General features: G+C 49.6%; 1 protein-coding gene across 1 annotated transcript in view; it reads left to right on the top strand.

Annotated features, from left to right (window-relative positions):
* RCOR1 (REST corepressor 1) overlaps positions 1-12,901 on the top strand; it is a 129,154-nt gene extending 116,253 nt beyond the window's left edge. Inside the window, exons 9-12 of the mRNA XM_047080041.1 lie at positions 4,296-4,373; positions 4,842-4,899; positions 5,414-5,643; positions 8,898-12,901. Of these exons, the coding sequence (XP_046935997.1) occupies positions 4,296-4,373; positions 4,842-4,899; positions 5,414-5,643; positions 8,898-8,939 (408 nt within the window). The 3' untranslated portion in view covers positions 8,940-12,901. The remainder of the gene's footprint in view (positions 1-4,295; positions 4,374-4,841; positions 4,900-5,413; positions 5,644-8,897) is intronic.
* Positions 12,902-13,735: the final 834 nt, after the last annotated feature.

Here is a 13,735-nt window from a genome sequence, read left to right as displayed (position 1 = left end):
CAGAGTTCTCCCTGGATATTTGCTACTTTATGATAATCCTTTTCTGATTATTTGCCCTGGTATGGGGAACGGCTCGTCATTACGCGGTACATTGAAACTGCAAATTCAGCGGAGTAGCCAGCTGACTCTTGTCCCTTCGTTAGTGCCCTGCCCCTCCCCCATCCTTCTGTCTCTGGAATTTGAGGCAAATTGTGGACTGATGGTTTACTTGTAGTTTTTGCTGCTTTTGATTTGTTGATTTGTTGGTTCCTTAGAAGGTTAAACTGGAGGCCGGCAGTCCTTTCCCAGATGAGAGGAGGGGTCTGTGCCCTGGTCTGGCAGCTCGGGGCGGGGGACAGCTCACAGCAGGACCAAGTGTTCCCCGAGCAGTCAGAGGATTGGCTCCTACGCTTGGCTGCTGGCGCAGTTGCACCCTAATCTTGGGAGAGTCACTTAATCTTTCTGGGCCTCTTTTCAAATGAGGAGATTAATCCTTGCCTGCCTGATCTTACAGGCTGTCTGAGGGCTGCGAGAGAGAGAGAGAGAGAGAGAGAGAGAGAGAGAGAGAGAGAGAGAGCGCGCGCGCGAGAGAGGGAGTGTTTTAAGCTCTGTTTGTGCTGGAGGGGCTCTCTGAACGGGGCCCGGAGCCCCCACCCGCATCTTCGTCCTCCTTCCTCCTGGAGGGGACTGTCTCCCCCTGTGCCCAGCGGACTCCTGACGCTCACTGGTCGATGTTAATCTTTTGAGCAGAGAAAATGAGGCCCTTCTTGCACGCAGGTGTTACTGACTTCGCAGTACAATAGATAGAACTGTCTTTGGTTTCACGGCCAGAGTCAGGAGCAGGACTTTTTTATTTGAAAGTAGCTACTGAGAATCACGTGGAATAGAGGGGCTTCGGTTCATCGCTAACAGAGGAGACAGGTCGCCTGCCCCCCTCACAGCCTGTCGGGGTTGCTGCCGAGTGCACTTGTCGACTCACAGATGGCCATTTTATCTGGATGCTTCCACATGTGGTGGTGTCCCAGGGAAGGGTTCACATGAAAATAGCAGAAAACCTGACTGATAGCAGCTTAAACAATTGAGGATTTATTTTTATCAAATAGCAAGAAATCCCAGCATCGGTGGCTCCGGGCATTAGTCCGTTTGTTCACGGTGTTGTGACAGACCCGGATTCTTTTGCATTTTCTCCTCCACCATTCTTAGCGTAACCTGCTTTTCATCTCGCTTGTTGGCTCCCGTTGGAAGCTTCCAAAGCTATTTTGTGGCCTTCGCGTCTGCACTGGGGGCCAATGGAGAGGGGCCGGAGGCGGGGCCGACCCTCCCGTCCTTCCAGCAGGAAAAGCTTTTTACCTTCTCGGGAACTCCTGTCCTCTCTGCCTGCTGCAGCTTTGCAAAACGGCTCCTCCTAGCCCCGAGGAGGACCACCAGCCTCTGTCGAAGATGCCAGAAGGGGGCTAGGGGCAGACAGCTCTTAGATTAGCCGGCGGCCAGTGCCTGTTGCGCTGGGTCTTTCTGAGTAGAGAATGAAAGGGTCACACAGGAAAGTAGGAAAAAAAAAGTCGCTAGGTAAGGCACCAGGCGAACTTGACTGCTATTTTGTTTTTTTCTTTAAATGCTGGTCACTTTAAAATTTTTTAATGTTTTAAAATTTTTTTTTTTTTTTAATTTTATTAAAAAAAAATTTAGGGGCGCCTGGGTGGCTCAGTCGGTGAAGCGTCTGACTTCGGCTCAGGACATGAGCTCACGTTTCATGAGTTCAAGCCCCACATCAGGCTCTGTGCTGATAGCTCAGAGCCTGGAACTTGCTTGGGATTCTGGGTCTCCCCCTCTCTCTGCCCCTCCCCTGCTTGTGCTGTCTCTCTGTCTCCCAAAAAATGAATAAATGTTAAAAAAAATTTATTTTAAATAAAAAATAATTAAAAAATAAAATAAATTTAATGTTTATTTTTGAGACAGAGAGGCAGAGCACGAGCAGGGGAGGGGCCGAGAGAGAGGGACACAGAATCTGAAGCAGACTCCAGGCACCCAGCTGTCAGCACAGAGCCAGACGTGGGGCTGGAACTTACAAGCCTTGAGATCATGACGTGAGCCAAAGACGTTCCACCGACTGAGCCACCCAGGCGCCCCTTTCTATCCTATTTTTTATCCAGCTTGTTGCCACTCTGGCTTCCTTTCCAGCTGGCACGATGGTAACCAAACCCTGTTCTTAGTCATAAACACTGAGTATTTCTAATAAGGAAAATGCATTAGGAAGAGAGGTGAAGGTTAATGAGAATTTAGAGCTAACTTTTAGTTAAGAATTTGCAGGTATTCTGTATAGTCACTTACGTAATCTCTGCTTCTTTATCAATTTCAGAGAGAAAATGCATGTGGTGAATAGGTTGGTCTCCTTAGGAAATGTGTATTACTTACTCACAATGCAATATATACCCCATTTCTTACCTGTGTAAACAACCAGGCAGAATGAATAGAACGACATAGTAACCGGAATGCTGGGAGGCATGTAGTATTCTGGATAGCTGATTCTTTTGAGAATTTGTTAATTCTCTGTCACAAGTTTATGTCACTGAATATAACCTTGAATTATGAACATAGCCTTGAACATGCCCTTGCAGCATTTTACGGGTGGTTGGTACCTGAGAGCTCTGGGCAGGAGTCTTGAGACCGTGCTGTTGGACGGGGTAGCCAGTAGACACGTGTGGTTATTTACATTTAAGTTTGGATTAAAGTAGAAGAAATGAGAAGTTCAGTTCCTTAGCTGCATCAGCCACATACCAGGTGCTTAGTAGCAAGCTGCGGGCGGTGGCCGTCGTGTCGGATGGCACGGCTTCAGCGTGACGTCGCGTCAGAGAGCGTTCTGTGACACGGTGCCGGTCTGAGAATTGGGTGTTACTTTCCCAAGAGCTTACTGTGGGTGAATTTCTGGTACCAGTTTATTTTCTTCTGACTTGTACCTTTTCAAAAATAAACTAAAGCAAATTTCAGAAAACCAAGGTCTTCAGTTTTGGTTTTACTATAGAGCAGATTTTATGCACATTTCCTTTATTTTTCTTTTCAGTCGTCTCTGTGTTCTCACTTGGCGTGGGCCGTGTGTCTGGCAGGCTTTAAGGTCCTTACTAGTGGCAGACAGGGTCACTTCCTCGTCCCTAGAGTGCTGGTCCTACTCACGGGGCCGCCAGTCCCCTGTACATCTCCACCCCCCTTTAAACCTTTCAGAAGAAGTGAACCCAGGAAAGGAAATGCAAAATTGGAATTCTGTGAAGTGTAAGTACTTGAAAATGAAATTTGAGTCTAAGTAGGAAAAGATTGTTCAAGGAGGAGAGAATTATTAAAGGGTCTGTGAGGCTGTGTCCTTCACCACCATCCCCCACCTCTCAAAGTCCTGCTTTTTCTTTGTTTGCCTTAATAAGGTTGCTGCTTTTGAGGGCACCTTCTGCTCCGGAGTGTCTCTGATGTTTTATTTGGGAAAATGAACCTGATCCTCCCCTTGCTTGCTTTTTTGCCCATGGGATTATTTAGAAATGAAAAACCCTAGGGTTGATGCCCCCCTGGTCCTTGGCACGGAGGTGCCCCTGCACGTGGAGCTGAGAGGGAGCCCGTTCCCAGGCCCAGCTCCTTCAGGAGTCCGTGCGCAAGTCCAGCGGATTGTCCGGTGGATCAATTCAGTGGTTGGTATTGTTCATGTCTTTCTTTCGATTACTTAGAGGCAGTGAAAGATTAGGTGCGTTGAAGCAATACGGTCACGTGGAAAAGATCTAATTTGTGAGAAAGTGAAGAATTACAGTTGGCCAAAATTAGGCTGTGGGAAGGTAACACGCTGCTTTCTGCTTTCTCCTCGTTAAAGAAGGCCGCCCTGTGGGCTCCTGCGCAGGGGGTGCTTGGGCGGACCGCGCCGGGCCCCAGGAGGTGCACCTGCCGGCCTGCAGAGCACTGCCTCTCGGCTGCTTCCGCTCGGTCCGCGTGGCGGGAAGCCAGCCATGGCCTGGTCTTGTGTGTCAGGCTTCAGATGTGGGTTCCGCCGCTCGGGGTGACATGTTCTCAAGGTGTGAATTAGGGCTGGGCACGCAGGAGCCTTTTAGCCACCATGCCCTCCTTCCTGTTGTCCCTTGTCTGCTGCCCTAAGCAAGTCCGTTAAAGAATCTCGGTAGATGCTCTGAAGGGATACTATAGCGACCTCGAATTTTGGTTACCATATAGATTAGGAACTTCTTTGCTCTTGGTTTTTTCTCTTATTTTTTTTTTTTTAGTTCTGTTTTCTTTTCATACCTTTACAAAAGTTGTTCATTTTTAAAATTTAAAAATTTCCTTTCTTTCAGATTCAGAATATTAAACAGACGAACAGTGCTCTTAAAGAAAAACTTGACGGTGGAATAGAACCGTATCGGCTTCCAGAGGTAGGACTATATTGACCATCACCTTAGAAGTCATACCCAAGTTTCATGTGTTTAAGAATTTAATATTGGGGGGCCTGGGGGGCTCAGTCAGTGGAGCTTCGGACTTGGGCTCGGGTCATGGTCTCCCGGTTCATGGGTTCAAGCCCCGCATCCAGTTTTCTGCTGACAGCTCAGCCTGCTTTGGATTCTCTGTCTCCCTCCTTCCCATCCTCTCTCTCTCTCTCTCTCTCTCTCTCTCTCTCAAAAATAAATAAGCATTAAAAAAAAAAGAATTTAATATTTCTATAATGTATCTCCAGTATACATCCCATAGAAAGAAAGTTATAGACACAATCTTTATAAACCCAATTGACGTTGAAATTCTGGTATTCTGAGAAATTGTAAGAAAAAAATAAGGTTCATTAAGTCTGACGAGGATGCCCTCGCCTGTAACTGCGTTATGCTCATACGGCTCCTCTGGGTGTGCAGGTCGCTCAGAAGTGTAACGCACGCTGGACCACGGAAGAGCAGCTTCTCGCAGTACAAGGTACGGGGGTCCTCCTAGTAAGGGGCTTGGGGCCGAAGGTGCCTTTAGGAAGAGTCATGCCCCACCCCACTCCCGTGGCACCACTTGTGTTGAAACACGCTCTTAGGAGCGTGTCGGCTTCTGAATGGTCAGAAAGTATACAATCCTGAAAGCAGCAGACTGAATGTTAAGAGTTTTATGGTTGGAGCTCTTCTAGTCCTAGGGACCCGGAAAAGAATGCACAAAGTCCACCGGGTGCCGGCTGGGTGACATCAGTCGTCTTGGGATACGTGACTGGAGGTGCAGGTTTCTGGATGACAGGGTCATACTGGCCTTCTTGGATCAGTCATCTACGAAACAGATCTAGGTTGCTGCTTTTTCCACTGTATAATACATTAAGATCGTGCCTGCAGTTAAAAGCTCCATGTGTTTTCTTATCTGGATCTAAAGGAAGGGGGGTAAGGCTCAGTTGTGTGGGGTTTTAAAAGTTGTTTTTAATCCTGTATTGAAAAACAGTGCTCTCTTACATCCTTAGCCATCAGGAAATACGGCCGAGATTTTCAGGCGATCTCAGATGTGATTGGGAACAAATCAGTGGTACAAGTGAAAAACTTTTTTGTAAACTATCGACGCCGCTTCAACATAGATGAAGTTTTACAAGAATGGGAGGCAGAACATGGGAAGGAAGAGACCAATGGGCCCAGTAGCCAGAAACCTATCAAGTCCCCAGATAATTCTATCAAGATGCCTGAAGAGGAAGACGAGGTAAATCTGAAACAGTAGGATCTCTGCCAGGTTCATGCTCCATATTCAGTTTCTTCTTTGATGGCCTTTCTCAGCTGGAGAAATATTTTTAGCTCTCAGCTCTGTCAGTGACTTGACTTTTACCTATAAAAACCTCAATATGTGTGTTGACACCAGTTAGTTTTGGTCACTAGGTATATTGCTCACATTTTAATTCCTGTACAGATTCCTAGTTCCATCCTGGTTTTCTCCAGCCACAAAATATTGCACATTACCAAAGTTTCCTTAGGTCCTGTAAGAACTCAGCCATAAAACGGTAAGTTGGAAGTGCCGTGAGCAGTGTCGGTGAAGCTCGGTATCGAAAATGTGTTGTCATCTCAGTGGGAGGTTAATGACCTTACTGGTGAATCGGCTTGGCTAGCCAGCCAGGAGCTCCTGCGTCCCAAGTCGTCCAGGCTTTGATGCTGTCGGGGCTAACAGGTTGAAGTATTGATGGAGACAGTTCTGGGTCCTGTGTTTGGCCGGAGCTTCCAGGCTGGTGGCCGACATTCTGGCAATCTCCAGGTTAGCTATACCGATCTCATCGCCTACTCAGCAGAGATTAGGCACGAGGTTACCGAGGCTGCACAGACCCGTCTGCTACCTCCCTGCTTCCTGTGACGGGGTCACCTGCCACTTCCCCGTGCAGCCTGGCCTGCCCTGCCACGTATTTACCCCCACTCCCACAGAGAGGAGGAGGGGGCCGGGCAGAGGTAAGAGTTAATTGCCAATCACTTTGGTGTGAGTTTGTTCACAGACACGGAATTTTAAGGATTAGTTGAGCTTTCCGGGAAAATCTTCTCATCAGAGGCTCCCCCAAACCATGCGGGAGTGATTTGAAATTACCTATTTAGTACTGTCTGTTCTCCCCCCTTTGCTCCAAGGGTCTGGCTGTAGAAGCAGCCCAGAATCCCCCTCTTGAGCCGAGCACAGAGTGCCTCACGAGGGAGACCCCCCGCCCAACGTGACGCACCCAGCGGGTTGGGCTCTTTAGAGCTTTGTGCCAGAAAATCTTTGGACTGTTGATAACATTTATAGCAAAATTCATATTATTAACAATGTGAGTGGTTCCCCCGAGCCTGAGACCCCGGAACATAACGGCTTACAAGCAGAAGTTTTTATCTCTCAGCAGTGATGTTTGTCCCGGTGCTTGTTGCCCCTTTAGCAACAGATTAACCTCTCTGAAGTCCTGGACTCAATTTAGGAAGCATTGAGAAGATGAGAATTATGAAGGAAGGAACATTAGAATTTGCCGGAATGAAAGCTTTCTTCCATGTATGTTCTCCAGCTTTAGAGCCAGGAAGCAGAAATCATAGGAAACTCTCCAGATTTTATCAAAGCAGGTGTTGGCAGGGGTAAGCCTAAAAATACGGTCATAAATTTGGGACCAAGGGTCACCACCAACGGGACAGGCTCTCAGTTCTTGTGCATATACTTTCCTTACTTTTCTTATGTCTGCTTCGTTCACTCACAGTTACTTTTTTTTCTGACAAAGTCCAGAAGGCCATTCTTCACGGTCCACTTACCATGTCGATCGCACATGAAAATAGCCCGGTCATTCTCTGCCCGGTCTGTGGTAGCATTGGCCCAGCCATGACTGGCCTCCCACCACAGGCATGCCTTTGTTTTGCCTTGGTGGTCCATCTTCCACGCATCTGTTTCCCCAGCCTTCTCCGCAGAACTGGCGGCATCGCCTGACTCGTCCTTAGCGGACAACATTTATCTTGTCTGTAAACATTCTCACCCTCTTCAGCCATTTCCACCCCCTCCCCCCCCAGTTCATTTCCCTTTTTTTGGTCCCTTTTATGCCCCCTATAGTACCCGCTTTCCCGCTCCACCGCCCTGCTTTTCTGTTCTCCATACGTTAGTTTGCAAAAGGAAATGAATCTGTAAGGACCAGCTACTGTTCTGTGTCCCGGGGGGACTTGTAAGAGGCCTGGTTAATCGTCCAATCAGTGCCCAGAAATTGGCCTCCTCATTCTTGTGTGTCCTGTGGAATCCAGCAGCTGAGAGAGATGTCTGCTGGCGTCCTGCCCGCCCCTCTGCCCTCAGATTTTATGCGGCACCAAGAGGGAGGAGGCCTTGAGAACTGCCAGAAGTTCTGGTAACGTAACTGTTGGCTGTAGGCTGTTTCCTTCGGGGCTGAGAAAGGGCAGGCGGCCCGAGGGTTTTGAGCTTTTGAGATTCCGAGTTCTCTGAGGTGGACAAGGATGCCGTTCCCGGCGAGGGGTGGATGTGTGTGCGGGTGAGGGGATGCGGACCATGACCGGCTTGGAGGTGAGTCTCACTCACAGTTACAGAATGAACACAAAGCCCCTGACCCGGCCAACCGTTCTCATCGGTTACGACGTCAATCGAAGGAACAGCTGTTTTCAGATTGGGGTTTATAGCCCAGTGGTTCCCCCAGCAGTAGGACATCAAGGGGCGCCTGGGTGGCTCAGTCGGTTAAGCGTCTGACGCCTGCCTGGTTTGGGCGCAGGTCCTGAGCTCACGGTTTATGAGTTTTAAGCCCCATGTTGGGCTCTGTGCTGATGGTGCAGAGCCTGCCTGCAGTTCTTTGTCACTCTCTGCCCCTCCCCCCCGCTCGCTCACTCTCTCTCTCTCTCTCTCAAAATAAATAAACCTAAAAAAATTTTTCAACGTTTTTAAAAAAAGGACATCATGAGGGTAGCAGTGAGCACTGAGTAAGATACTTGGGGCGCTTGGGAGTGCAGTTAAGAAATGCCTTTGAGGCTTTTATAGAGGACCCTGCCGCCTTCACTCTCCCGTGTGTTCACTCTCCCGTGTGTCCCCGCGTCCCAGCAGGGGCCAGGGGCTGTTGGTTGAATGGGCCCCGTGCCACGGCACCCCCTCCAGCCAGGGCGGTCGGCCCCGAGTGCTACTGTCGGCCCAGGGATTTTACGTCATCCTGCGGAGTGGGGGTCGTTACTGTGCGCATTCTGGGGACAAGGAAGCTGAAACTGAAAAAGCAATCCCTCCGCCAAGGATACACGTCTAGAAAGCGGCAGAGCCAGGATCTGAGCCCGAGACTCCTGGCTGTAGAGGCCTCCCTCGTGCCGCCTGCCGCCTGCCGCCCCCTCCTCGGGCCCCGTGCTGAGAGCCCGCAGGGCCCTGGGTTTGCGGGACAGCCGGGCGGGCCCACACCTTCCTGCCCTCTCGGGTCCGCCAGAGGTAGCGGCTTGAGTTGTTCACCTGCGCTCTGATGCTTCCGTCCTTCTTCCTTCTCCTCTCCTCAGGCTGCTTCTGTGCTAGACGTCAGATATGCATCTGCTTCCTGAGAAACTGCCGGCTTTGAGCACTTGGTATGGACGCCTGTGTTATCCAGGATATCAGGTATCACACGCCATCACCTAGCCATCTGCGTCACATCTCTGTGGACAAGCAGCTATTACCAAAAAAGGCGTACACTTCCAGTCCTGTGCTGCATCTGCCTTAATCCTGTGCTCGTTCCTCCACGCTGGCGCCGCTCCCCAGAGAGTCCCGCCGCATCTCACGCTCTGCCCCGGCGCTGGCGGAGTCTCGTGGCCCGCACGCCTCCCGTGACCCCGGGGACCCCTCCCCAGTCGGAGTTCCTGAGCCCCACCCGTGGCAGCTCTGCCCAGTCAGCAGCTTCAAACAGGTAGTCGACTTGGAAGGCACGACTCTGCTCCTGCATGGCCTGCGGTTCCACCTCGCGCATCGTGTAATTTTCAGAGTGACTGTGACCTGTCGGCCTTTTAGAAAGTTTCTCTTGTTCTTTTCTGAGGCGTCCACCTAAGCGATATCATGCTTCTTTGGAAATCGCAGGATGCTGGCAGACTGCGTTATAACCTTCGTCGTGCCAAACGTCCCGAGACAGCTCCCGTCTCCCCAGACATCGGGTGTAATTATGGTTTGTAAATTTAGCTGGCTCAGATCTCACCCTTCTCCCTTCCCAGCTGGTAGAAAGCTCATTCACAGCAACTGTCCTTGGACATCGGCTTAGAGGGAATGTGGACTCAACACTTTCTGCCTTCAGCTTTCAGCACTGGAATCCCGGGACAGGTGCCGCTCTGTCTTTCCCGGCCCCCCCCACCCCCCACCCCGCCATCCGGCTCCAAGAGACGCGGTCCACACCACTGCACCTGGTGCTCGTGCATTTGGAATTGGTGCCTTCTCCTTTTGGCAAACCACGTTATCGGCCCGTTTTCTGTTTTAGTGTCTTACTTCTTCTTTAAAGTTTATTGCTTGCCAAAGAGAACATCACTGAGATTAGGAGACAGGGGAGAAATTGCTGCAGATTCTGACAGAGTGCAGATTTTAAATGTCAGGTTAGCTCCATACAGGGGATTAGAATGGCGGGTGATGGCTTTATAGAGCCACACGCTGTGTGTTCCCCATCCTGCTGGTACGCCGTGTCACCCCGTACAGCCTTTTGTCCTTCATGTGCTGATGTGATCAGCTCCATCCTCCCTCTTTTACTGTCATAGTACAGGACAGAGAAGTGACCCGTTGGTTGGCTCTAGTAAGACCAAGACGGAAAGAAGGAGTGTGCGAAAGTGGTCTGTGATGCCTTTCGGTTGGACTGGGAACAAGTAAATATTTCTCATAAATGTTCTGAGATTTCCAGAATCACTTAAATCTCGTACTGGACTGTGGACCTGCTGCAGGGCTGAGGGACAGACCTCACACTGCCCTCTCGCGTCCCCTGTGTCCCGCCCGCGGTCCGTGCAGCCCGCACTAAATATGTTGAAGGAGCTTTTGTGTCGCCGTAGTTTTGCGTCATTGAAACACTTTTCCTGCTTTCAATACCAAAAAGAAAGAAAAAATGCAGATGCTTTAAGGCACAAACAGAATTCGTAAGAATTTAAAATATGCAATTAAAATTTGATGTGTTTTGACTCCCAAGCACCTTGCTTTTTCCCTTTTTTTTTTTTTTTCCCTAAGGTCAGCTGACTGTCTCTTTAGGAAGAGGGTCAGCTAGAAACCTAGACTTTGGAATTGTACATTTTTAGAAATCCGGAGAAAGGTCATTCTCAAGGGGAGTGAAGTGGGACTCTCCTGACTTCGTCATCTTGTCCCTTCCCGGGGTGTCCGTGGGTCAGGTAAGAGCGTGTGAACGGCATGAGAGGAGGCTGGCGCGGGCAGCGCAGTGACACTTAGGAACGACGCGGGGTGTGAGCCTGCTCTGGCTTTGGGAGGTGGCAGGGCGAACATGGAGAGGAGGCGGCCTGCAGTTTGCACATCGCTTCGAGGGGACACTGGGCGAGAAGCGAGGCCGAGGGTTCCCTGTGCTGCTTCTCGGGGCCTCCTTCCTCATAACAGGGCAGCGGCAGGGGTCTCATTCTGCCCGTAGGTCGGAGGCCTGTCCCTCTCTGCACACCCGGGCCGTTTGCCTGGAGAGCTGGTCCCCTCTGGCAGTGCTCACTGGCTCGCTGGCGCTTCCTCGGAAGCGTGGCGGGCCCCCGTGTGTCTTGTCCCGTGCCCTTACGTGCCGCCGGGCACCGAGCGGTCCCCCGTCCCGAAGGGTCGCTGCTCCGGCTTGGCGGACCACAGCGGCCTGGTTCTGGTCCCTCCACGGAGCACAGGCATAGCATTCTCATTCGCCTGAGGTTGGAAAGATTAGAAAGGTGGTTGTCTTTGCCTGGCCCCCTTGTAGTTTCATGCCTAAGGTAGCGTTGTGCTTCAGACGTTCCATTACACTGTCTTTGCGACGATGTTGTAAATGCAAGAAATTACTTCGCTTTAAAAGCCGAGTGATTGATCTTATTTATGTGAAGCCCCCTTTTTAACATATCAAGACTTCGGTGCATAGCAGGTCGTGTTTGGATGTGTAAGGGTCCACAGTGACAGCTGCTTCGGATGCAATGTTCACTTAAGCTTTGTCTTCTTAAAAACGATCAATGTGAATGTCATAATTATATATATATTTTTGTGGGAAATTTCTCCTAAGTATAAGTTATTGTGCAAAATATAGTACCATTGAAGCAAATGATAGTTTAACTTTTAGTTTAGAAATCCTGAAAGATATAAATTGTATTGCATATGCATTAAAAGTTTGTTTTATTTAATTTTATGTAGGTGTGTAAGGCGTTAGGAAAAAATCGTTTTCACTTATCCATTTAAACACCTTGTTACTTGAATATTGTGCTGACTGGTCCGAAACAGTGACCGGTCCTGTAACGTAGCTCTGTTGCCCAGCAAGTACAGGCCTCCGTCGTGCTGACCACATACCCACTGTGTGGCCTCAGCACATCTGTGCCCACCAGGACACCACTTCCTCAGAAGGGTCTTTGGTAGTTTGTAACCCGTGAGACCCTTCGATAGTCGCACACCTCTCTGATGAAAACGCGCAACCGAAAACGTTGCTGCGTTTTACGGGCTAATTACGGAGTCGTCTCCCGTGTGTAAAAGTTCCCTCAGACATCACACGCCACTCTGAGTGTGCTCATCGTCACTTTAAATTTCAACTACGCCCTATTTTTGTCTTTCTAAATATCAGATGTACTATTGGTATACTTGCGTACCAAAACTAAGCCACACAGTGCATTACACTAACTGGATCCCTGCTTCGCGGAGCAAAGGAAAGACGGAGCCCACTCCCGACGAGAGCCTCGCTTCTGCTCTCGTCCAGCCCGTGTCCGAGCCTAGTGACCCGGGAGTCCGCTTTCAGTACCCAGTGAAACTTTGCTGCGAGTGGACTCAAGGTAGTTAGCCGATCTGAACCTAGTGATCTCGCGCAATGCTCGGGAACAAATCCTCTCTCTGCCACTCCCCGGGTCCCCGCGGCTCTCCCCTCACGGTAGTGAAGCACAGTTGCAGCAATGTTACAATCCAGAAGGAAGGTCAGTGTAGTCTATGCATGTTGTGTGATGATGCGTGTTTACAGTCACCTCCGAGAACTAAAGTTTATACTGGAGTGGATAGTATTCCATTATGTAGACCTATCAACTTTGCTAAGTGCTTTTAGATTGCTTAAAAATTTTTCAAGATTTTAAAAGATGTATAAGGTTAAGTTTGCAAATATAATGGAAATGCTGTATATCTTTTGAAGTGATAAAATCCACGTTGGAATTTTAAAGAAAATATGTTGTAATAATGCTGTTGTAAGTAATATTTTAATGTCTCTCTCTGCCTGTTTTCTATATCAGCACATTCATTGTGGTGAATGTTCATAGCATTATAATTGCTTAGCCATTGAATGATAACATTTGTTAGTGGAGACTGAAAAATTTATTTGTGAAATTCTGCAGAATTCATTTTTCTATTTCTAATATTTGCTGAGGTTAAATAAAAATTTTCAAGCCATTGATGTAATAAAATATGAAAGAAAACCATTTTCTGCACCCTCCACTTTGCACCCAACCAGAGCCCCGCCCTCAGACGTGGTGGGGTTTTGCACTGGGCCTTGGGGCCTCTGAGTGTCTAAATCCCCCAGAATGGCACCCTGTGGGCACAGCCAGGGATGCCTCTTGTTTTTAGCCTGTAGCTGTCCCTGAGCGGCATTTCTTTTCTAACGTAGGATGATCTTATGCTTGGGACCAAATTGAGGTGCGTGAGTTCATAAAGCTGGTGGCGGTTGGGGGCACCTGGGTGGCTCGGTGGGTTAAGCGGCCGACTTCGGCTCAGGTCATGATCTCGCAGTTGGTGGGTTCGAGCCCCGCGTGGGGCTCTGTGCTGACGGCTCTGAGCCTGGGGCCCGCTTCGGACTCTGTGTCTCCCTCTCTCTCTGCCCCTCCCCCACTCCCGCTGTGTCTGTCTCTCTCTCAAAATTAAATAAACATTTTTAAAAAAGAAAAAAAGTTGGCGGCGGTTGAGGGTTTAAATTTAAAGGTTCAGGGAGAGGACGTTTCTTTCCCCATCGGTGGTTTTTCTGTTTTCAGTGTGACCAGGCTCGACACCTGGATGCAGGCCTCTGCTCGCCCCCGGACTGTGGCAGTGACGAGGTGAGCCCGCCGCCTTGGCGCCTCTGGCCCATGGAGCGTGGACGCAGCTCTGCCCTCGGCCCCTCGGAGTGGTAGGAAGAACACTGGCCGCCTCTGCACTCTCGTTTCTTAGCCAGAACGTAGGACTTGGTTAGAGAACCGCTGTACGAGCCCCACTTCCAAATCCAGTG

This window comes from Lynx rufus, unplaced genomic scaffold, assembly GCF_022079265.1.
Source record: "Lynx rufus isolate CCGP_SWC_20201006 ecotype Redwood Valley unplaced genomic scaffold, mLynRuf1.p SCAF_17, whole genome shotgun sequence".
NCBI lineage: Eukaryota > Metazoa > Chordata > Mammalia > Carnivora > Felidae > Lynx > Lynx rufus.
This window is presented reverse-complemented; position numbering and strand designations above follow the sequence as displayed.